Source organism: Pezoporus flaviventris, unplaced genomic scaffold (assembly GCF_033815535.1).
Source record: "Pezoporus flaviventris isolate CSIRO_AGI_PZ_B2104156 unplaced genomic scaffold, CSIRO_AGI_Pfla_v1 ptg000036l, whole genome shotgun sequence".
Classification (NCBI taxonomy): domain Eukaryota; kingdom Metazoa; phylum Chordata; class Aves; order Psittaciformes; family Psittacidae; genus Pezoporus; species Pezoporus flaviventris.
Window position 1 is genome coordinate 40040636 of NW_026892584.1, and position 24642 is coordinate 40065277.

Here is a 24642-nt window from a genome sequence, read left to right on the forward strand (position 1 = left end):
ATCTTATTATCTGAAAATAAGATCTTAATATCTATACATACACCAGCCATAGGTGTTAATGGAGCAAAGTATTTAGGCAGAGAAGTATTTTAGGAAGAAGTAATTTAGGAAAAGTATTATTGCACAAATTTCTTGAAAATATTTTTAGATCTATAAAGAAGTCAGATAGTATATGTTTATATCATTTAGTTTTGTTTGTATATTCTTCTATACATGTATTTTGCTCCTATAAGAGAAGTCCAAATGACAGTTCAAAAGAATTTGATTTTTTTTTTAATTTTTAAACTGAAGAGTTCTAATAGTCTCAGAAGAATTAATTCTTTATACACTTTAACATATACTTTCAGCACTAAAGATTTTTTCATATAAGCATGTAAGGTTTGTGTTTTATTCTTTTACAATACAGTGCTATATATCCAAAATAAAACTCATGACAAACACTTAAGGCTTTAACCTGGCACTTACGAGAAAGCCATCCAGTGAAAAGAATGACAGCAGGGACCTGAATAATTTGAACTGATTGAATAAGGAAGACTCAAGAATGAAAGTCACATTATTCAAAATGTCTCTATGATGCAGAAAATGAACGTGTAAACTCTCAACAGAACAGGTCACTGAAGATGAGAAAGCCTTTACCCTAAGGCGAAGATGAGATCAACCATGTGACAAGTTAGTTATTGTTTAATGAGAAGCTGAAAGATTGTTAGAAATAATAAATTTATATAAAATAAGAAGTAAAATTTAGACTCCAAATTTACTAACAATCCAATACAAATTTTTATGTGTACCACAAGCCACAATTTCTGGGGATTCTTAAAAATCCACTTCAGCGCCACATAACTGGTCCTTTGAGAGTGACCAGGTGACAAAAACCCCACCAGAACAACGGGCTTCAAACACACTGAAAGAGAACAAGCAGGACAAAGCCTGTCAATATTAAGCTATGAAACTTACTACAGCTACAAACCATAACTAATTACCGATTAGTTTACCCAAGTTTGTGGTATTCAAAGCTGAAGAATAACAGAAATGTTAAAAAGTTTATCAGCATTTTAAGACTGAAAGCTTTGGGGCTGAAATTAAATAAACAGTGATTTAATCAGGCTTGCATGTAACATTAAAGAATAAAGAACACCTAATCACTCGTTAGCAATTCTTTCATGGCATCTGTAACAAGCTAAGTATTACCTAACCTCTTCCCTCCCCTCTGTTTCAGCACACAGATGTTCATACTTACAATGGATAGGGAGAAGGCAGATGAAGGTTAGAAAGAGTAAATTGTAGCAATCTGAACTTGTTCCAACACCAAAAAAGTGCCCATGAAAACGTGAGGACAGTTGAAAGTGCAATAGGCTATAGGACCCAGGAAATTAAGAACATAAATTAAAATTATAGGCAAGTGATGGAATTCAAGCACCACACCTGTATTACTGTAACTAGAGACCACAGAAAAATCAATCATCGTTTCGAATTAAAGAATCCAAGAATCCAGTACAGACTGACAGCAAAGACAGCACTACAACATTGGTATTAAACAATAAACCCAAACCAGATAATTTTGTTGCAAAGATGTTAAGACGTTGAGGAAAAAAAAATGTTGTTACCTTTAAAGGTGACTTTGCTGCATGTGAGAAAAGAGAAACAGCAAAAAAAAAAACAACCCAAAAACAAACCAGCAACAAGAAGTTCAGCTTCACGAGTTCAGTCATGAGGAGGCCATGACACATGATCATTGCATTCAGAAACATGACAAATGAGTAGGACGTGACATGGGATGATCTGAAGAGGGATGCTACATAATGGAAGGAAAGGCTTGCTGAACAAAGAATGAGAAAGCTTAGAAATTTCTGAGAGAGTACTTAGAGGGACCAGAAGACCAAACGGCTACAGCTCCACGGGAGGCAGGTTTCTGAGCACCCTGCTGAAGAGGAAGACCGGCACACAGACACCGGCGTTTACATGTGCGGTCACGGCAGGGGTATCTAGAAGATGGCAACGGGCTGCAGATGCCTACAGAGCCCCTGCGACCACCTCTGCTCGGGTGCTCCCCGCGCCGCCCGGGACCCCGGTCCCCTGGGGCCACTGTCACCGGTAACCGCCGGCCTCCTCAGCTGTGCCCCTCATACAAGCCCGCGGCATCCGCACCTAGCAGGGCCCGCCACTTCCTCCGCACCCCCTTACTTTTCGTCCTGCGCTCTCCTGCAGGTCTCGGGTGAGCGAAAGCGCGGAGGGGCCCCGCCCGACCACAGCACAGCGCTCAAGCCGGCCCGGCCCCCAGTACGCCATGTTGTGTTCCCGTCACCCTGGCAACCGCGCAGACTCCGGTCCCGCCCCCGCGGACAGCGTCACAACCCTCTCGCTACGACACGCCGATCCACGCAGGCGCAGTGCAACCGCCCTGCCGCCGCCGAGCGAGGTGACACAGGCGCAGTGGGCACCAGGCAGTGCCGGCCTCCCACTGCCTGCGTGCACCGCGCATGTGCCGCGGGCGGGTTCCTGGGCCGGCGGGGGTGTGTGTAGCGCCGCTGCTCGGTGGGCGGGGGCTGGGTGGCGCCACCGTGGCGCTTCAGTCTTCGCGTGTTCCGTGCTTGTGGGGAGCGGTTTTTCTCCGCGTCTCGCTTGCCTGTCTGCCTTGGGGCGGTGGAGCTGAGCCCTCCACTGATAAAGGGACCGGTGTGTGCAGGCTGTGGTCCCTGCCGAGGAGTGCTCCAACGGCGACATCAGTGTCCCCGGGCTTGTGCAAGCGCTGGGTTTCCGCAGCGCACAGACGAGCTCGGGTTTATCTGGGGTGGTGTGCTGATCCCTGGTGGTTTCGCCGCTTCGCTGCAGGCGCGGCCGTTCAGGCTTTGTGGGGGAGCGCGATGTGAAACCAGCAGCCGCCAGCTTGCACGGGGAGTGCTTTTGGGAGAGGAGGGTCCGCATTAACCTTGTTCCCCGCGCCGAGCTGCGGTGGGCCGATCTCCAAACTCTGCATTTTGGAGAGGGGTCCTCACCCGCCTTTCATGCCGCCTGCCTTTGCTAAACGGACACAGTGTATTTTAATGTAGGCTTCACAGATGAGAAGTCCTTTAAATGCTGCGTATACAGCCAAAAGCAAAATACTAGGAAAAAGTGAGTCATTTCTGCACTCAAACCAAGATCGTAACAGTGTGCTAAATAGCCAGAAGAGTAAATGGTTTAAAATAGATGTCCAAAAAAAAGAAATTATTAAACTCGAATCGTAAACTAGAAAATCCAGGAAGCGTTAGCCTATTGACTTGGAGTGGCAGCGAACACCCTGGACACGTCTTGTGTGGCGCTGCGGCTCTGTAGAGGGTCAGTCCGAGGTGTGCTCCCACGCGTGGGCTCGGCTCCGGCGCTCTCGCGCCAAACGCGTTCGCCTCGTCACCACTCCCGACGCGCCCAGGATGGGCAGTGTGCCCCCGGGGTCCTGTTACTTGTCAGCAGGAAAAAAAAAAAAAGCTGGCTATCGGCGGGCCGGTTAGCTCAGTTGGTTAGAGCGTGGTGCTAATAACGCCAAGGTCGCGGGTTCGATCCCCGTACGGGCCAATGACCCAGTCAACTTTTTTCGCTCTCACTATATAGCCGCGTCTCCTAGCTGCCCGCTAAGAGGCGCGGCTTTGCCCCTGCACCAGGACGCGGCCGCGGTGCGCTAGGTGGGTACGGACAGACCCCCACACAGCATGGGCTGCGCTCCATCGAGGGCTGTCGGAGCCCGGGCCGGCAACGGCAGTATGTTTCTCCTGCACGTAGGATAACGCGCTCGGGTCACCCCATCAGGCGCGTTCTCCTCCGTGCGGGTTCCAAGTGACTCATGGCTCACTTGCTACCTGTGTTGGTCTTAAGCCCCGCCCGGAAAGAGCGAGTCTCGGGCTGAAGACATCGTCTTACGAGGAAAACCGGCCCGCGCCACCAGCTGATTCGTACCTCCCCAGGGTCCCACCACCACCCTCGCCGCGCCCGCCGCACCTAGGGGGGTTTTTGCTCCCGAGAGGCCGCCGTTGGTGTCGGGCGACCCCGCCCCAGGGGCGAGGCTGTCTGTGCCGGGAGCGCCATTGGCCTGCGTGCCACCGATGCCCCGCGCTTTGCCTCGCGTCGCCGAGACCTCCCGGGGTATTGATGCGCTTCCCGCCCGCTGACGCTTGCCAAGATGGCGGCACCTGAGGAGGGGGACACCGAGGCTCCGCCACCTCCTCCTCCCGCTGAGGACAAGCCTCCCGGGGGAGCGTCCACTGCCTGCGGGGCTCCCCTCAGCGTGGCGGCGGTGGAGGAGGAGGATTGCAGGGGCGCGGTAGGGCCCGCCAACCCCCTGCCCTCTGCGGGGGGCCCAGAGCTGCTGGCGACAGCGGGGGAGCTGGCGCAGAGCTTGGCAGCCGTGGAAGCCGGATCGGCGGCAGCGGGCACAGTTCTGTACGTGCAGGAGGACGGGAGCGTGGTGGAGGGTGAGCGGCTGAGCGCCGTGGAGGTGCGGCTGCTGCTGGAGCAGCTGCTGGCTGCCGCCGACAGCCCGTCGCCGGGCACGGCGGAACCGCCGCCTCCTCGGCACGCCGCCACGCCGCTGGCCCCCGCGGAGGTCCAGCGGGTCATCGAGCAGGTGAGCAAGGCCCAGGAGAAGAAGCTGCCGCCAACCGCCCCGCCGGAGCCCTGCCTGGGGCCGCCGCCGGCCAGCATCATGCACAACGCCGCCCAGCAGCTGCGGAGCGTTGCCCAGCAGGTCGCCAAGCAGCAGGGCAGTTCCGTGGCCGCCACCCGGCTCCTCCCGCAGAAGGTAACCGGGGCTGGGAAGGGAGGGAGCCTGCGGCTCCCGGGAGGTGATGAAATCCACTGCCGAGGGCAGGCGTCAGGGGGGAGGTTAATGCGGTTTCAATTATGAGGGTTTTTTCCGTTCTCCTCGGTCACACCTGCCCTCGGGTGCAGACTGGAGTCTCACAGCTGGAAGACACAACTTTCAATGTGGTTTAGAAAAATCCGCGTTTGAATAAATACTTGCTGCTGTGGTAAGTGTTTCGATCTGAATACACGTGCAGCTAAAACAAGTTAGAAGAGCTGTTTCATAGTGGTTAAGTGGTGATGCACAGGTGGAGAATGCATCCTCCTCTAACGGAAGATGACAGTACCTGGGCTTTCAGTCCACTTTTTGGGGTGCAGGGGTTGTCAAGCAATTGATTCAAGCTGAGGCAAAAATTTGAATGAGGAGGAGAGACTGAGGGAGATGATCAGTAACACATACTCCTCCTTAATCATCATTACAAAGGTTTTTTTTGAACTGATCACTTACAGTATGTTCTGGACCTGGTACTGGGCCTGTGTCATACATGACTGTGTGTCATGTAGCATACTGTTATTCTCCCGTGTTTGGTTTGCTGAAGGTTATGAATCTCCTGGGTTATGATGCTGATTGTGCTGTTCCAGAACAAGCTTGTCAGCAGGAAACAAGGCTGTGACATGGCCTAAGAGCAAGCTTCACATGCTTTAGTTGAACAGCAGCCACAACAGTAAATGTGCAGAAAAGCCTGTATCTTGAAGGGAATCTGTGCTTTGATGAATTAAAATGGGAAACTAATGATGTGCATTGCTTTCTTCGTGCCCTTTGCTTTAAGGACATGTAAGGTGTGTATCAATCACCTTGATAGTATTGTCTTTATTTATAAATGCTGTATTTGTGTAATCTCAACTCTTCCTTTTTTGCACAAAAGCAGCTGGAAGCCATTCGTGTCCAAGTTCAATCAGGACAGATGAAGGAAACTGAAAGGCCAGTGCCATCATTGGCCCCAGTCCAGCCCAAAACTGTAAGGCTGAGTCAATCAGTTAGTAGGAATTCTAACATGCCAGGACTTGGTATTGTTAATCCCCAGATAATTAGGTTACAGCCTGTTACAGGAACTAGGCAGCAGCAGCAGCTATTCCTGCATAGCTCTTCCAAGTCTCCAGTTCAGCTGCTAATGGAGAAACCTTTACCATCATGTGGATCAGCGTCTCTCAAAAAGATTCCCACACCTAAGATGCTAAATGGACAGAAAGCTGCATGTGCCACAGGATCGGCTGCAAGATCTTCAAATGTTAACCTGGTGTCAGGCAGTTCAGCAAACACTCTGGTACCATGTCTTGAAAAAAACCAAAAAGATGACAAGTTAAAAAAATCCTTGAAAGTGAAAACACGTTCTGGACGGATTTCACGCCCCCCCAGATACAAAGCTAAAGATTATAAATTCATTAAAATGGAGGATTTGGCTTATGGTCATCGGTCTGATTCTGATGACTACTCTGAGCTGAGTGTAGAAGATGATGAAGAAGGAAAGGTGAAGGGAAAAGATACATTATTCCATTCTTCAAATTATGATCTGAACCCCAAAACGTTTCAATGTCAGACTTGTGAAAAATCCTATCTAGGAAAAGGAGGATTAACAAGACATTATAAACTTAACCCAGGCCATAGAGAGCTGGAGTCTTCACCTCAAAAAATACCTTTAAATAAGCCTAATGGAAGTATATTGGTGGACAATGACTGTGGAATAAGAGAGGAAATGATGAGTCCAGCACATTTGGATTCAGTTGCTGCCACTTTAAATAAGGAAAATGCACTAACTACCAGTCTGGAAGGAGCTGTTGATTCAAAAGCTGGAGAACAGGTAATGTGTTCTTTAGAAAAGCTGTCAGTTCTGTGGAAAGTAGGATGGCGGTTTTGTAGTTGCATAGTCTTGTAGTGCTCAGAAATGCCCACCAACGCAACAAATTAAACACATTTCCTATTGAAGTGCTTTAAAAATCAAATTATTATTTCTTGCTGTATTGCAGGAACAGTATTCTTGCACAGGCACATAAAACAAAATGCTTACTGAGTGTTCATTTGCTAATGGTTTTCTGACGTAAGTTTTCAGCTTGAGAAAACCTTTTCTGCATAAATAGCATTCTTCTCTGCATTTGTGTAAAATATTGTGTTGTTCAGTTCCAACCTTTAGCATGACAGCAGGACATCATCTCCTCTATCAGTTTTGGTTACTGAAAGTGTCATTACTGAAAAAATCCCTAATTTGGAATCTAGCAGTGGACTGCAGTTTTTCCTAGAGCAGGGTTTGAAAGTGCGGCTTAGCTACCCCTGCAAATCAAACTCTGGTGACACATCAGTCCCTGGGTTGGAAGCTACTTTAGCTACAGGTTTTTTTCCCTATGATGTTTTAAACTGGTCGTTTCATAGTAAAATTTGTCTTTCAATATTAAAATGACACTAACATCTTGCAGCAGGAACTAATACAGCTGCAGTTTAGGGGAAAAAAAAAAATACTCATTTGGCAGTGTGACATTTGTTACTTTTGTTTATAAATGTGAAGTTGTTCTCAGAATGTGAAAATTACATCTTAAGATGCCAGTGCAGCAAGCAAACCTCCCCCATCCTCTATGCTCTTCTATGATCTTTGGAAAAAGGGAATGGCAGAATACTGAAGTCCGCTCTCTGTGTTACTTCATAGTTGTTGCTTCCCTGTGCAGCACTTTATTTTACTCAGGATGATAGGAATTTTGAAAAAATTTTAGTCAACCTCATACATAATACTACTACTGACTGCTAGATTGCTATTGGACCTGCTACTTTTAACTACCAAATATGGATTCTGCAAATTTGCACTTTTAAGACATTGATTTGTTCTAGTTTTGGGCTAGGTAAGAAAGACTAGCAGGATTATTGAAGCAGGTACATTGATACAGACAGGAAGACAGTAAAGATTCCCACGCTCAATCTAATCTTATGTTATATTTAGAACTAATTTAATAATTTAATCCTTGGATAGAACTGACATAAATTGGCCCTTTTTAGAGCCTTCCTAACTACTAGGTAGTAGGGAGCTACTGAACGTGGGGATGAAAATGTACTGGTTATGAAAAGAAGCCTGATGTACTTCAGTACTATTCTAAACCCCTCTCTTAGAAAAAATACTGGGACATTCTTAGAAATTCTGACATGAAAAGGAATACAAGATGTGTTCAGTGAGAAATTTTTGCTTTGATCAGTAAAAAAAATTGCTCTGAAATCACAATGGCAACTTAAAAATAGAAAATGTGCTAAGAGTTTGCCATGTGGTCTTATAACAGGAGCTGCTTCTTAGCAGTGTTTGTAGGGAAGAGTAAGGAATTTAAAACATGGAAACCAAAATACATTTTGATTTTTTACTTGCCAAACTTGTTACTCTTCATTGCTGTTCATGGTTTCTGTCTTTCACATTAAGTCTTCATGCGTTGACCTAGTTACAGTGAAACCCAGATTTTTTGGGGGGTATGTTTTACTGCTAATTAAGATTTATTTCTACAACCTCTTTTTTGAAAAGGACATACTTTACTTTACAAAATACTAAATGTATTTAACTGGCATAAACCAATTGCGTTCTCTTAATCTCTGTATCAAAAATCAGAAATGCTACCTTTGCAAATAATAGCATGCGTGTGTTGAAAAAGTAACTATCTTACTTATTAGTTTAATTTATTCTACAACTTTCTTTGAAGTTTTGCTTGTATCCACCTTTTTTAATACACTGTTTATTGTTTACATAGATGAAGAACTTAATTATAAAATTGTCTTCCTCAAAACAGTATTTAAAGGTGCAAATAAATACTTTTTCTTCTAAAAAGACCTGTAAGTCTCCAGAAAGCAGACCCTTGTTGGCAGAACAACAAAAAGAAAGCAGTCCAGGGCACCAGGAACCTGTAACACCAGAAGGACCTGGAAGACCCAGACGATCAAGGAGACATGGTCGACTACAGAAGGGTGGAAGGTCCAGGTGTTCTGGAAGGCTGAGCAGACCTGGTCAATCCCCTTCAAAATCACTCAGTAGCGTGTCAGCAGAACGCAATGTATACAGAAAAAGAAAAGCTAGGTTAAAAGAGGTATGGTTCTCTTCTGCAATTACTTCACAAATACCTTCCCCTCTTTTTTTTTTATTATTTTCAAGGAATCATTTTTAAAAAAGCTGGTTTTAATTATTTTTTTTTCATCCTTGTGTACTGACAAGATGAAAGCCTAAGGAAACATTAAATTGTCTTTTAAGGAAAAAATACACCTAGCAGAACACTGGGCAAAGGGGATATGGGAACTCAGTCTGGAAAGGGACTTTTGAAATGTAGATACCTTCTCGCTATCATTTTTCTGGAGAAATGACGTTACTATCTATTACTGCGTATCTCCTCAAACACAATAAAAGGAAATAAACCCAACTGAAGTTGGGAAACATCAAAAAAAAAAAAAAGAAAAGAAAAAAAAACAAATACACACAAAGAAGCTCTTGGGGGAGGATGGAATGGGGGTTAAAATCCATGCAGTTAACATATTTTTTGCTTGTTTCCTGTGTGTTGTGGAAGATCCTTTATGGCTACTAAATGTACTGATGTTGCTCTTTATGAATTGGCAGCATCTGTGGGAATGAGTTTTGTCTGTATAAGGGCAGAAACTGTTTTGAAGTTTTCCGATTTATCTCTGTTGGTGTTATGTTTGCATCTGTTCTCTAAGCTGCTTAAACACATAGTGTATCCTTAAAAAACAGAGTAGTGATATTTAATGTTCTGAATGTGGGATGAATAACCCCTGTAGGCTGCTCTGCTCTAATAAACTTTGGCTTTTGACAGTTAATACAACAATGCGATAATGAAGACTTAATGGAGCTGGCTCTCCCACGTCTCACAAAAGTTGTTACAGTATTTGAATTTCTGTTGATGAAGGTGAGGTGTGTTGTTTTGTTTTTTTTTCTTTTTATGTAAAACTATTTAAATTATTTTAGGGAGACTTTCTTTAGTATACATTAAAAAGATTCATTTAGAGATGTATCTGAATTTCCTTAGTTAGCATTGTTCCACACATCACTTCAGTCTATACAGGTGAAGCTCTTGTAGGTCTCTTGATTGAAAGCCTCACTTTTTGCTGACTGGTTCAGTGGCTTTTTCGATACTCCACAACCTTTTCACTTGAATGTTGCTATTTTAAAACATTGGACGAAACAAACTGGCATACTTTAATTTCCCTGGTTTTAAAATATGGGGGGAGGGGAAACAAACCCTTTTTTCCCCTGTTATTTCTAGGTTGAAAAAGGGTATCCAGGCAAAGCCTACTTCCCAGATGTGTATAAGGAATTTGAAGACTTGCATAATATGGTAAAGAAAATGGCTTATCGTCACCTCAGTAATTCAAATTTGCTGAGTTGTCAGCAGCCTGTTGAAATAAGAGATGCTAAGGTAATAAAGCACTCTGTTTGGAGCTGTGATTTTTTTTTTTTTTTTTTTTTAATTTTTATTTTATTTTTTTATTATTGTAAAAAATCCAACAACTAACTGAAGAGAAAAAGAAATCCATAATAAAACTGTAGTTCTAATTTATGGCAGTAGATACAACTAGACAGTAGATTAAAAAGATCCAGCAGCACTGGTACTTGTCTTGTGTATCTGGGGTAGTATGAAGCTGCATGTTACTGCAAGGTGGGCTCAGCAATAACTGCTAATAAAAGTGCATCTTACTGTTTAACTAGGAAGGAAGGGTATATATTTAAAATGAGTGGCCTTGATTTAAAGGGATAAATAGCTCCATTGCAAAATGAGGACAAACTGAATGCATATATGCAGTTCACAGCTGTAGTAACATGTGAAAGGTAGTGAATACATTAATAAAGCTGCAAACTATTATTTCGATGATTCTTCAATTCATTGCTTATGCAGCTGTATCTAGAAAGTGTAGGTTTGGTTTTCTGGTTGTTTTTTGTATTGCTGTTCTTTTTTAATGTGGATCTGTTTTTTCCTCATGGATTCTTCTCAATCTTATGTTCCCTTTGCTTAGAATAAAACAGCTCTTTGTGCTTAACATATTTTTGGCTTTCCCTTCTCAGTTTCCAGTAGTGAAAATACTATTTTGTGCAATATCTTCAACAAAATTTCTAAATGATGTGCTCATTAAGGTATGTTAGCACTGAACTTGCAACTACCATGAGAGGGGAGCATACTGGAAAAGTTAGGGTAGGGGTGGTGGAGATAAGAATTTGGTTCTTACAATCCTGGCTTAAAAAATAAAAAAGATGTCTTGTGTGGACTGTTAGCAGGGGTTAATATGTATGTTTCAGAATAAATTGTGACATTTACTGTATTTACTAAAAAAATTTCTAGAATTACTGAGTGCCCATTTGGCTATTCTGTAACACTGACATTTCCATCTGGTGAAATGAAATTGCACCAAGTACAGGGATGCTGTTGATAGTGGTGTCTGAAAATGGAACCTCTTTCTTGCTTCGGTCTTAATGTGCACTCTTAATACAGAATTACGCTCTTAAAAAAAAAAAACAAACCACACCCAACAAAACAAAACCAAAACCAAATTAAACAACCCAGCCTTAAGAGTCTGGGTAGTAGCACACCTACATAAGGATGAAGCACAGGATTACAATGTGGGGATGGGAAAAAGAAATCCTTAACTACTTACAGATACTCTTAAACAGAAAGACTGAATGTTGTAAGGGCAAATTATGTAGAGCCTCAACATTGTTCTTTATTAAACCTGCTCTTGGTAACTGTCTCTGGATTCTATATATAACCATTGTACACCTAATTCTTTTGAGTTTGCCTCTGAATATTCACCCTCAAATGAAGGTCATGTTCTATTAATGTGGAGACTGATTGAAAACATGGGAGTCTAAATACTTTATTGAGCTGTGACAACAGATTGTCAGGCTAGGCCTGAGTTTTAAGAAAATGAATCCTTACTTCAGCATTTATGTATTGAGATTGGAGAAGCTAACTTTTACTTTTTTTTTCTGTAAAGGTTGCTGAATCCCTAGGAATTACAGAAATACTTGCTGGACAAGGAAAGACACAAGGTGCAGACTCTTCTTCACAAACTATAATTAAAACTGTTAGTGAGCAAGTGCCTCTGGAGATACTGGGACAAAAACGGTTAGTTGAGGTATGGAACACCTTTGTGAAAATTAAAAATGAAACTAAGACAAATTAACACTTGTTAAAACAGATAATACTAGTATGATTTTGTAAGGAATAATTATCTGACTCGTGTTAAGGCTTTTCATGATGTTTGGAAATACTCCATACTGTGGTATCATAGCATAACATATGAACTAGCTATATATAGAGTATATATAGAGTATATAGGTAGTTCATATACCATGAACACTTTAGTTAGTGAGACACTAAAGGTGTACTTTGGGAAGACACTTGGTAGCATTCAGGACAGAATCTCTTACAGGTAATGTCATGATACAGGAAAGAAGGAATATTTGAGATGCTGGTAAATGGGAGCTGCACAGTGAGAAGGATCCCCAGATTGTAATAATTTGTGCTGGAGTAAAAAGGCGAAGCTGCAGCAGGCTCAGATGCTGGAGAAGTGGTCGCTGTGGTAACTGGTGGTAGGCAGAGAGGCATAAAAACAGTTCCTTTCTTTCTAACAAGGCAGCTGACCAGATTTAGCCTGTTTACAGCTGTAGCAGGGAGCTCAGTTTCCTCTTGAAAATCACATCTCTTTGGTCCATCCCCTTAACAGTTCTACTTTTTATTTAATCCAGCGTTGTTTCTGGTAGTGGATAAATAACAATAGTGCTTTTTTCATTTGCTGCCTGTAGTTAAATTTAAGAGCTAATCATGTTTTCTTCATTACCAAACAATACTGGGCAGACTGTGTATGCCCCTTGATTTGAAGTTGGAGGTTTCATGCCATACAGTTAACAACTGAGTCTTAGAGAGATGCTTAATGTTGATGCAAGGGCAGATTTTCAACTAAATATCAAAAGTAATTGTGGCACTTTGGGAAAGTGTGATGGCTGTGTTTAAAAGCCTTACCTTTTAGGAAGACCTTTAGTGTAAATCCTGTTTTAAAGGAGGGTATAAGTTCACTGCCATGAAGTGCCAGTTAGTTTGTTGTCTTTTCCAGTATTGTCAGCTGTTGTGGTGGCAGCCAGTTAATTATCTCTTGTATTGACAGAGCTCAGGGGAGGAACTGTTGCCATCAGCCAAAAGGACCAAGTTAGAAGATGTAATGGAGAATGTGAATAATGATAATGCCAGTCAAGATGAAGTGAAAGAAAAGAGTGAGAATTTATGTACTCTGTCTGAAAAAGATGGTAACCTCTTCAGATTTTACAATTTTGTTCTGTTCATGGAGGAGCTGAACAAATCTCTTTATTCTTTAAGCTACTGTAGGTTTTGTCTCAATTTTTAATTTATTAACTTGCTTCCCTGGTACTTCAAAAGCAGCTGTTTAACTGGAAAGGCATCATGGCAGGGTGGGAGGAAGTAATGGATGATGCAGAACACAGCAGTAGCTCAATTCTGAATGCATGATAATCTGGTTATTAATATTGCTGCAGCATTATGAGCATAGTACTGTCCTCTACTGTGTGCTTCCTGAATGCTTCCTATTCACCTTATCCCTTATAGAAGGGAAGGTGCATGACCTTTGTGCCAGGAGCAGGAGAGTAGAAGAGGAAGCAGCATGTGTGTCCTTCCTCTGCCCCAGCAGGCTGCAGGAGCAGAATCATCAGAGCTTGGTGAAAACTGGGGAGTGGAAGAGCTGATGCAGGCTGTCCTGTATCCCAGGCAGGATGTGAGGCCTTAAGATTGGAATTTAGGCAGGATTCTGCACCAGTCTTTGGATGGTTGCCTTTCTTTTTATCCCTTTGTTGTCTTCATTTGCCCTGCCCCTCAGGTTGGCAAGGTAATGGCGGATTAGAAAGGAAAGCAAGAAGGGTCCCCACCTAATCTGCTAAAACTCCACTGGTCTTAGACGCAGCAGCATTGCAGTAATTCAGAGGCATTATGATCACTGTTGTGAAAGATTTCAGCCCTTGCCCACCTCTAGTAAGATATGTCTATCAGTACCATCCTTTTGCTTTGTAAAGACCTTTCTCTGGTGTGATGCTTTGCTTTGCTGTCTGCACATCTTTCTGTCAGGGGTTGTGTTTATGTCTTTCTGTTTATTTTTCTTTCTCTGAAAGACTCTCTGCATGACCATGCTTATTTCTTGTTGTATTAATGATTTACTGCTGCTGGGCTAGGAGTTTTTTTAAATTTGGTTTCACTTGCATCTTCTAGTAGGGTTTTTGCAAGTCTGCAGTACAAGTTAAAAAATATCCCTTCTGCAGTGTGAGGCCTCCTTTGTTGTGCAGTGGTATCTTTCATAACAACAAAAAAATCCCCCAAACAACCTACTGGTTCCTTTTGATTGTCGATTATAAAATCTGACAGCTCCTATTACTGCAGCTAACTAGTTACTGTTCAACTGTTTGTCACCTGAGTCTTGGTCCAGGTCAAATAACTGGTAAAACACACTAATTTTGTAGTGCTTTTAACCTTTTCTGTCACAGGATGAAAGTGCTCCTGGAGCTGCTAGCATACCTAATTAGATACATAGTTACTGGATGATACAGTCTGAGTCCAGGATGAGCTTGATTATCAATACAGAATTTATTAAGTTTAAATGTTTCTGTCAGTTTATTAATGGTAATATTCTTTATCTTTTAATGTCATAAATGTCTTTAAGCTGTGTGCCAGATTTTGACTTTCAGCCCAGGTTGTTTTCAGGATTAATTGAAAAATGCTGTTTCTGATGTGAGGTCCCTTGCTATGAAAATACCCAGTAATATTTCACTATCCATAAATTTTTCTACAAGCTTTCTCATTGGGAATTGCTGTGAAAGTCTTGTAAGGTGCTTCAGGTTTGCTAACTGGGGGGAGGAAAGCAGGGAGGCAGTCTAGCTTCTCCTCCAAAATTACTGCTGAAAAAAATTTTTTTGAACATGCAATATTAGATTGCTCAACAAAATTATATTTATTTTACCTTTTCAGGTTTTAATCAATTAAATGGAGAAATCCAGCTTTCAGAAGATGGGCACATCACTTGCTGCACAACCGGAAGCACATTACTGACAGCAGAGCAACATAATTCACTTGCTGATTCAGGAGTTAGAATCGATGCTGGAAATTCAGCTACCTTCTCCCAGTCTGTGGAAACAAGGGCAGAGTATTCTGAATGTGTGGTGATACAGGGATCAGATCTGGCAGATGATGAGTCTCTGCTACATGAAGTTGTATTACCAGCTGAAGCAGATGGCTCGCCTGGATTAGTCCAAGCGCACTTTGTGAGTGAGGATACAGCTGGTGGGCTCTCAGCTCCTCAGCTTCGTAGCTCTGTGTCGGAGGGTGCAATGGGCAGTGAGAGCCATAACTTAGCAACAAGTGAAGAAAATGGACACCATCAAAAATACCAGAAACTGCAAGAAGAAAATTGTAATTTTGCAATTAAAGAACATTCTGAACAACTCTATAATGAAAATATTACTGATGAGATGCAGGGACTTGAAAAAGCGTTATCAACAAACATTGTGCCAGTAAACCACACACACAGTGCTCAGACTGAGTTGAACCAGAGCCCTGCTCAGGAAGCCTCCGTGTCTGCTCATGTGAACCATGAAAACTCTCTTAAAAATGCAAGTGACTGTTCTTGTGGGACAGAGGAACAACATGAGCTAGAGAACAGAGTTACTGTGGATGAAACTGTAGCCTTTGAGATTACTGATGAGAGCCGTGATTTTTTGTCTCAGGGACATGAACAGATTTTTATTCAGACTTCAGATGGGCTTATCATGTCTCACCCAGATACTGCTGTTCTGTCTCAGGCAGAAGACGTTGTTATTGTAACTGATTCCAATGGTATTACAATGCACATCCCCACGCCTGAGGGGATGCCTTTGGAAACTGTGGAAACCCTACTGGAAATGGAAGCAGATGGCCAAAGTGCAGGTATTTCGCTCTTGCAAAGTGAATTGGAGCCATAAATTGGAGAACTATATGCTTTCTTCTGGAAAATTCTGACTCGTATCAAATGTGTATTTTTCTAATGTGAATACTGAAATAATTGAAATTTAACTTATTTGTAAACTGTTTCTATGCCCTGTACTTTTTATAACTTATGTTTATATGAATCTAGCAGCACTGCAACCAAAAATTTTAGATTTAACAGCATTCTATGTGTTTTATATGTTGGGGGTGGATGGAAAGTGGGTATGTGTCAACCCTAAAACTGTAGCACTGTTCCCTTTTGTTATATAATTCCTTTTCGCTCTAGTAATCTAAAAATGCAAGAAGTTGTACTGCTGTCCAGTGTGTACTGCTGTGTGGTGTACTGGCAAACTATGTATGGGTAAAATAACTGTATTAAAACCATGGCATTTTCTGTGCCACTAAATTTTCAGAACACTGTTATTGCACTTTCTCGATGCTAATAAATATTCAAGCTACCTTTTACACTTGAAGAGCATAAATCTGCCTGAAAAATAGGCAGTTTTAAATATAAACTGCGAAAAGTGCGACAGCCTAGTTGATCCTTACTTAAATAAGCATGCACTGAGTTAGAGGTAAAAATAACTTCCAACAAAAACTGTTGGAAATGTATGTAAGTATGTTTGTGTAATGTTCAGCCACACCTTTAAAAACTGCTTAGACAGAAACGGGAACATGCTAAGTAGTGATCTGATCTGCCTTACTGAGATACCAAATTCTTTTTTTCTCTTTAGTCCATGATGGTCTATTTTTGTTAAGACTTATATCACACTTTTTTTTAATTTCAGATGATGCATCCTTTATCAGTTCTAAGCTTGGACCTTCCTATGAACTTCACACTGCCTTGTAATAATCATAATAAAAAGGTATCCTTGACCATCATCCCTGTTTCTCTGTGCAGACAGAAGACTTACCAAACTAGTTACGTACTTCTGTCTGTCTTGTATTACTGTCACACTTCCAGTATGTTGCTTGGATGATAATATTTTCTTGTGGAGAATTCCTGGCAGCTTCTGGTCCAAGGCACTGTCTTTACTTTGAAGAAGCTTAGCAGGTGAAAACAAACAGCCTTAAATGACCAGCGTCTTTTAACATAGTTTGGTTTAGGGTTTGTTGTTTTGTTTTTCTTGATTGCCTAAGTAGAAGATGAATTTGATTAGCCAAAACACTGCCTTTTGATGTGTGGATGTGACACATGTCATCACATATTACTGAGCTCCTGCCTGGCAGTTCGTTTTATGGTGTAGGTTTTGTTTTGGTTCCCCCCCCCCCCTTTTTTTAGGCGATGACAATGGTCAGAGGACACAAGATAAAGCAAGGTCTTTTGAAGTCTGATCACAGTGAGCAGTTCTTTATTACATTCTTTTGTACTGACTGATAACTACACCTGAGGACTTAAAATATAAGCAACTGCTTAAAGCTATAATGGCAAAATATCTTTTGCAATAATTTTGCAGTAATCTGTGTCCAACAGCAGTCAATGACCAAAGGACTCTGTGAACATGAAGATGACTTCATGAAGAGAGAACAACGCAATTCCTACCTGTGCAGAAAATGAAAATTTGCTTCAATTCTGCCTTTCCTATTGCTTTGCACATGCTGAGAAATACAATACACCTACTCACATCTTAAAAGAACAATCCTGTAAGTTAACCAACCTTTTCTCCCTGGAAAATACTTTTCCACTATGAAGGTGTTTCCATAGTGACAAGGGTTTGGTCCTTCTCAGATAAATTCAGGTGGCTGTTAAACTAGGTGGAATGCTTGCACTGAAAAATAATGAAGTCCAACAAAGCTATTCATAACTGATTCTTTTTAGACAATAGGTATTTGTGAGAAGAATACAACACTATCAAGCTGTCAGAAACAACCTCGTTGTTGAACAGAGTAACATCTTGAGAAAAGTTTCCTAATTCATGTCTGTCTTTTCTGTTACTGCAGGAAACTCACACATTTCTCTTACTGAGCTTATGGGGTTTTAGCTTGGAACTATTCAAGTAAGTGGCCCTACCTGTCCTATCAGAAATCTGGTCCAGAATCTCCCACTGTTTTAATCAGATTTTTCTAGTGTCAAACCACAGCTGTTACAGACACTTCATAGCAGCATGCATTTTGTGTCACTTAGGTCAAAAGAGAACTGAGGGTAGACATCTGTCAGGGCACATCAGTGAGTCAACAGCACTTAAAAACACTAAGTAATTGTGTGAAATAGGAGATGGAAATCAACAGTTTATATATGAATCGGTCACACAGGCAATCAGTGGGAGGAATAAATTATCATTAATCATAATGAAGTAAGCAGAAGGCCTAAATTCACTGCACATTAAGAATTTAACTAAAAGTTTGTGATACAGCTGCAGTTTCCACATTGTAATGCCCTTTTCTGAAAAGTGATAATCTGCAATAGCAGCTAACAGTTATTAAAGGCTGGGCAAGTGTAGCAGCTTCTCCATGCTACCCAGGTCTGACATAATGGTACACCACAGTGATTATTACGTCTTTAGAAGCAAAAGCAACTATGAGGAATGAATTCCACTTCAGCATTTAGCTTTTGTATGAACTGTTTCTTCTGAATACACTCTACTCCCTTTTCCAAGAAAGCAGCATGAAAAAGGAAAAGCAGGAGTTTGAGCTGCTGATTCTTGTCACATAAACTGCTAACCAAAAACCAGCAGGGCACACCTTTAAACCAAAACCACTTGACATCAGAAACAATAATCCAAGGAAAAACTCATTGAGCCTCATGACAGTAAGCAAACAACATGGGATAAGGCCATGCCTGAATCAGATTTTGATTTTATTCAACAAATGCTTTCATATAACATCTCTACAATGAATTAAAAGAGACAAGATCTTTTCATAATATGACTGTCAAATAGTGAGTTGTACTAAACCTTCCTAGTGTGCTCCTTCAGGCATGGATCACTCTTCAGGACTGGTGTAACCAACCACTCTATAATCAAATAGAACTTACACTAGCGTCTGTGACAGCATTTCTAAACCACATACCATTCACATCCACCATGTGGATCCCTTTTGGATCTGCCTTCTGTGCTTTTCCTTTCCCCATTTATAAGGCAAGTACAAAAGCACACACCCTGTTCAGTCATGCAAATAAAACCCACAAAAGATGAAGTGCTGAATTTCTGTGGTGAAAGGGACAATATGTAAATATTTTAGACTATCAAGACTTGGAAAATAGTTAACGTTCTTTTCTGTAGGTGTCTGTGCACTGAATTCCCCCCAGATCAGCACGTAGTGACTACCTCTTTCTGATTATAGAAGACTTAGCCTCCTACCTGTAGCTTTGTTATTGCACTTAAAATGGATAAAGTGACCAAACCCAGACTGTCCCATGCAGAGAAAGGAGTATCAACTGAGACAAAATAATAAATACAAATAGGAATATTTTTAATAAGTTTTACAAAAATTCAGTTTACTTGGTAAGCTTTGCAGTTTGCCATTTCAGCTTCGTGTAAGCATCATTACAAGAAGCCATGTAGCATTTGGAATTCTAGCACTGTCTATGTCCTGTTTCTAGCAGCATGGCTTCAAGTAGTAGTTTGCTGCTATTTTCAATGTAAGGCTGGTATAACCATGATGATAAATAGACCATCATCAGATCCTGGTCAGCAGAATGAGCAATTTCTTGTACAATTGTTTGCTTGAGTTGTAGCTCCTTCCTGTACATTTCAGAGAGCTTCAGAGAAACCTCATCTGAACGGATTGAAAAAAAAACCACATTGACCAGAACATTTCAGAAATTGTCTAGAAGTTACATAATACTTGTAATATAATAATCGTTAAAAACCACTACCTTGCGTCAACTATTCCCCATATCTAGACATCTTGGTTTTTACAGCATCAGTAATGTTTGTATACTAGAATACACAATGCTAAACAATTCACTCTGATTTCGGATATATTTTATACACTTGTGATTTTAACATGAGTCCCCTCTTAATTCCAGAATAAGCAGTGGTATTGATCCTCAGGATCCACTGCAACATTATCAACTACAGCTATTCTTTCAAATAACTGAAATTTGGTTTACAAAATTGAGAATGCTATCCTGAAATACAACTTTAGCATTTCAGAGTCACTTTTGATTTTAGCTAATCTAAAGGATGCCCTCACATGCTGTCAGGAACTTTAGCAATGTATGATCACCAATAAGTGATACCAATAGTGAAAAATAACAGTAAACCAAAACGAGATTAAAACTGACATGTTTAACATAAAAACTAATGTCGTTACTAGTTACGTTAATAATACTGGTAGAGTGGTTAAAATATACCTATGTAATAACCTTTGTTTGACTTTCTAAAAAAAATATGCACACAAATTATTTTTCAAGAGAGACTGATCTTAATGTTTCTAACTTAGCCTGAACTGTTACTATTTTTAGGAGGATTTAGTCTTTCATGGAGTAAAGAGCATCACTAAATGATTCAAACACAATGAGTGTTTTGACAGCACTTGTTATTCTTACCCTTTTAAACTGTCAGAAACTAAAACTTGTGGTAGTGAAGTAAGAAGCAGTGCTTCACAAAACTGACTTTCATTTCACAAAGAAGGCAGTTGGTTTGTATGCAATCAGGCTTCTCTGGAATTCAGTTTTAAAGCTGCAGTAATACCAGCTGGGAGGTGATATCTTCTGCCATCAAGTGAATTCTAAAAGCATTGGTATTAACAGTAGACAGTAAATGAACATTTCTTTACTTGCCTTGACTGACACTGAGATCAAAGGTATTATTCTTTGGCTGCCTAAGAATTAGCTGACGTATAAATTCTTTGCACTCAAGGATTTAATTTCAGTGTCAAGTAACAAGTCAAACAAGTTAAGCCTAATACTTAAAACTATGAAGTTGCAAATATGTCTCTCTCTACAAAAGTTGTGGCTGTTGCAGCTTGGACACTGCAAGATCCTGATCAGCTTAGATTTTATGCTATAATTGTTACATGTCAGACAATGCTTGGCAATTCATACAAGCAGTCACCAGCAGTAACCTTAAGCCAGTGTTGCATTCACGTGTTTATTGATTAGTCAGTTCTAAAGGAGACAGATACACTTTCTCTCTAAGGCAAGACATCCAGATAAAAGATTTTATTTTTCAGTCCTCAATTACAAGACATCAATGACACAATGCAGTTAGCTGAGCTAATCAGTATTTTACTTACAGAAGTATGGTGTGGGCCATGTACGAAAGAAGGGTGCTGTGCAATTCCCAGCTCTATGGTGGAATGCTTCCAAGTCACAGACTGCTTTAGCAGTTGAAGTAAGCTTTTCCATTTTCAGTTGTATTTTTGTCTGAAAATGATGAACATGTAATGTTAATGAATATCTCAGGAACATCAAACTACTATAATCTTAAACCAACCTAGTTGATTCCTTGATTCTATTTTTAAAAAAAAACATGATTTCTGAAGAGTATTTAGTCTTAACAATTCTAACTCACTTTTTTTTTTTAACTTCAGACAGGAATCAAAGCTGGAATTTATATAAAAATGTAATATGAGATACCCAAAAATTCTGAACACTGTAGATATGACTTAGTGATTTTGCAACATTCTTTTGTTTCCCCCCATGTGGAAATTTATTAAAATCCTCTCATTTTTCACTTCTCTCTGGGTTTTTCCTACAGCAATTTAACATTGGGGTAAAACATCAGACTGCCTATGAACAAGCATGGCACAAGCCCTATGAATACATGCTTTCTTACTTTACCATGTCAAGACGACTTAAATTTGATTTCAAAAAGTTAGCAGCAGGTGAGTAAAGCAGCTTAAGCTCCTACTGACAATATATCTAAGCTGATTTAACAGCTTGCTTCATAAAACAGGTCATTCCATCCACTTCATTCATGTTCATATGACTTTGTGCATTACTGATGGGGACTATTTTTTACAACAAAATGGAGCTTGCAGGCAACATCTTTAAGTCAAGAAGCTAAAATACAGATACTTCTATAAACTTGTAAGCTGGTACAAACTTATAAGGAATGAAAAATAAAATGTCTGCAGTAGCTATGTTTAGTATCCAATCTAACACTGCCTGCTTACACTCCTTTTACTCAGGAGTAATAAAAAGCTCCATATACACATCTGGTAAGATACAAAACTACCTCAGAAAAAGAAGAACAACAAAACCCCCTCACCCAGATTACTGTTACTTTTTTCCTACAGAACAAAACTGGAGGAAAATCTAGCTGCTTTCCTGCTTATTCTAAATACCAAACTGATATCCAGTCTATATAAAAAAATAGACCTATCATATTCTTCATGGGCCTCCACTTCAGCAGAAGGGTGTACAAGTAATTTTTAATAAGAATTTTAAATTACAGTATCAGGTTAGAAAAAAAAATAATCTTTTTGTTTCCTGTCAAACTGGCAGCTGACATTAATTTCTAGCAGTATCCAGAAAAAAAGGTTAAATAATAATTATCTTTGTCTACTCTCCAGAGAAGGAATTCTGCACAGAAAGCTCAGGTAGGCAGACTAAAAATATAACTGCATTATGTCTGATCAAAGATAGCTGCAGGGCAGCTTTACCTGCTGGCAGGTAAAGCACTGCTTTATGCTTTGTTGTTTGTTTAGTTCTAAACAGAAGGAAAATTCAAGATGAGAAAACACAAAATGGGTGTAGCTTCAGAATGGATTTTTTTTACACAACTTGTTCTCAGAGGATCACTTCATAAAGGGAGGAAGAGAATTATAAGCAGAAGACAGATGTAAAAAAACTTTCAAATTTACCAAGCAAGCAAATAAATGGTGCACACTAGACTGATAATCATCTAGGTCTGAAGCCAAAGAACTATGAATAAATATCCTGATTTTCTATTTACCACAAATACTTGAGGACATTTCCTTATGTCACACTTGAGCACACTTGGAACTGATTCATGTTGACTAAGACTGAAAAATCAGCACTACCATATGCTTTAAGGTCTCAAGTAATTCTTCACAGCAATTGTCCAGTTCTTCATTATATTTTGGAGCTGGCATTTCAGATCCTGTGGCATTGTTATCACATGCTATCTCCATTTTGTCTTGAAATCTAAAGTAGAAACATAAGGCAGAGTAAATAACTTCAACGTGGGTTTACCCAAGCTGTGAGATTGAAAATCCATGTGGTCTGGTCCTACAGAATCTCTCTTGCAAGCTACGTATTTTTGGGTGGTGTTTTTTTTTTTTTTTTTAATCATCACTGTTAACTTTTCTGTCCATATAAACCACCAATTCTTTCTTAAAATCTGCCAAATTTTTTACTTCAATGAAATTTATTAATACTGGCCTCAGTGTAAATATGCAAAAGGGAACTCACATGGGCTGATATCTATAGGGTTAGATTCTCATTTTGTACATTATAAAAATATTTTAGATGTCTGTTATGCTTAACTAGTTAATGCGAAACATAGTTAATTTCTTGCAAATATCATTACTTTATGAAGTTATTTTAATCCTCTTGAGACTTTTATTATTTGGATGTAAATGGTTTATGTAACTAAAAGGTCCTGCTGCTGAGTTTGATCTAAGAGCTAGCTTATCCACTCTGACATATACATTTTCCCACCTCCAAAAAGAACTTTATAGCGATTAAAACTTTCTAGTGATTCATTTCTCAATAAAGGCAACCCTTATGCTCTTTACTTGTATGTATTAGCATACTTACTGTTCACTAATCTTCATGTTGACTATTTTGTTTGCTGTAGTAAATCCATTGTCATTCAGTCTCTCCCATTTCATCATTAAATTATGCCAGTCTGCTGCATTATCTTTAATTTTTCTTGCACTAACAGGCAAAACAGGTCTTCTTGGAGTACCATCACCAGAACTTTTTGCTGCATGAGAAAATAAAGAAATTCAAGCCATTCAGAGCGTACAGAAACAAATCAGCATGCTCTCTGGCAACTGTTTAAGTGATTTCCTTGCTTTATGGCTGAATATTGATTAAAGCAAAAGGGAATTTACATGAGCTGCCTTCAGTCGTGAAATCTAATTCCTCATCTATAAGCTTAATTACTACTTACAAGAAAATAATGTTACTGAAAAAATGCAGGCATGTTCTGCGATGCGATATTGTAACATGGACAGCAGTGGCTTTGCAGTAACCAGCCAGTCTAGCAGTCTTCTGTTTACGTATGACAGCCAGATGATAACCACAGTGTATGGCAGCAATGGGAACTGCTAGACAGTACCCCATTTACACAGGAGCACCACTCTGGGGGAGGCCTGCGAGCATCCCCTTCTGCCTCGCCCCATTGTCACGCCTCAATTCCTGCCCAAGAAGCACGAAGGCGCCGCAAGCCCAGCTCGAAGCTCAGCAGTAACGCCACCGCTCCACCCGCACACTTGCTGGTTTTAGCTTTTATTCACAGAGACGCTTACAAAGTGGCATAAAGATACAGCCCACACACCACGACAAGGCACGGGTGTCGCTCGCTTCTCCCGAGGGAAAGAGAAGTGCTAGGCACCTTCCTGGCCCGCACTCACGTTAAAGTAACGCGCCGGCGGTCGGGCAGGCACAGCAGACACCGGCCCAGGGAGCACCAAGCCCTGACCTCCGGCCATTCCCTGCTGCCGCAGGCCCAGCCCTGCACCCCTCGCTCCCACCTTGAGGTCAGCTAGCCCCGGGGACTGACCGATAGCGAAACAAGCAACACTCACCCGCCATGATGGCGCTCTGCAGCCCGCGGAAATGCGCTCACGTCCGGCCCCGCCCAGACCCGGCCCCGCCGAGCGGCGCAGGCTGCTGGGGTCGCCGCAGCTGCCGTAGGGTTTGGGCGACGCGGGTTTCGCTCCATCTTTCCGCCTGCCTACCGGCAGTAGATACAG

The 24642-nt window shown here is 41.1% G+C and overlaps 2 protein-coding genes and 1 non-coding gene across 8 annotated transcripts; 2 read left to right on the forward strand and 1 right to left on the reverse strand.

The window, feature by feature from the left end:
• Positions 1-3475: 3475 nt before the first annotated feature.
• Positions 3476-3549, forward strand: TRNAI-AAU (transfer RNA isoleucine (anticodon AAU)). The gene has a single exon. It is a non-coding gene; the product is annotated as a tRNA-Ile (tRNA).
• Positions 3550-4033: 484 nt separating this feature from the next.
• ZNF839 (zinc finger protein 839) lies at positions 4034-21124 on the forward strand. Of its 6 annotated transcripts, none has more exons than XM_061464029.1 (9): positions 4034-4768; positions 5697-6629; positions 8620-8874; positions 9610-9702; positions 10060-10212; positions 11783-11923; positions 12953-13091; positions 14815-15255; positions 20991-21124. In XM_061464029.1, coding segments are annotated over exons 1-9 (2775 nt in total). In that variant the 5' UTR covers positions 4034-4150; the 3' UTR covers positions 20993-21124. The 6 variants fall into 6 exon arrangements, with proteins under 6 accessions (XP_061320013.1, XP_061320008.1, XP_061320010.1 ...); XM_061464024.1 differs by lacking the exon at positions 20991-21124 and adding an exon at positions 16596-16689 and having other exon boundaries at positions 14815-15768; XM_061464026.1 differs by lacking the exon at positions 20991-21124 and adding an exon at positions 16596-16689 and having other exon boundaries at positions 12953-13058; positions 14815-15768.
• CINP (cyclin dependent kinase 2 interacting protein) lies at positions 19197-24371 on the reverse strand. Its single transcript, XM_061464051.1, has 5 exons — positions 24196-24371; positions 23480-23648; positions 22741-22864; positions 20989-21118; positions 19197-19524 (listed from the first exon to the last, which is right to left on the reverse strand). The coding sequence occupies exons 1-5, from the start codon at positions 24203-24205 to the stop codon at positions 19322-19324; spliced, it is 636 nt and encodes a 211-aa protein (XP_061320035.1). The 5' UTR covers positions 24206-24371; the 3' UTR covers positions 19197-19321.
• Between the last annotated feature and the right edge of the window lie 271 nt (positions 24372-24642).

Coding starts and splice junctions, on each gene's coding strand:
- ZNF839 (XM_061464024.1), top strand. CDS start 4,151: ATGGCGGCACCTGAGGAGGGGGACACCGAGGCTCCGCCACCTCCTCCT. Junction 6,630..8,619: donor ATTCAAAAGCTGGAGAACAG/GTAATGTGTTCT, acceptor TCTTCTAAAAAG/ACCTGTAAGTCTCCAGAAAG. Junction 15,769..16,595: donor AGCAGATGGCCAAAGTGCAG/GTATTTCGCTCT, acceptor TTTTAATTTCAG/ATGATGCATCCTTTATCAGT.
- CINP (XM_061464051.1), bottom strand. Junction 21,119..22,740: donor TTGAGACCTTAAAGCATATG/GTAGTGCTGATT, acceptor CATCATTTTCAG/ACAAAAATACAACTGAAAAT. Junction 19,525..20,988: donor ATGGCCCACACCATACTTCT/GTAAGTAAAATA, acceptor CAATCCGTTCAG/ATGAGGTTTCTCTGAAGCTC.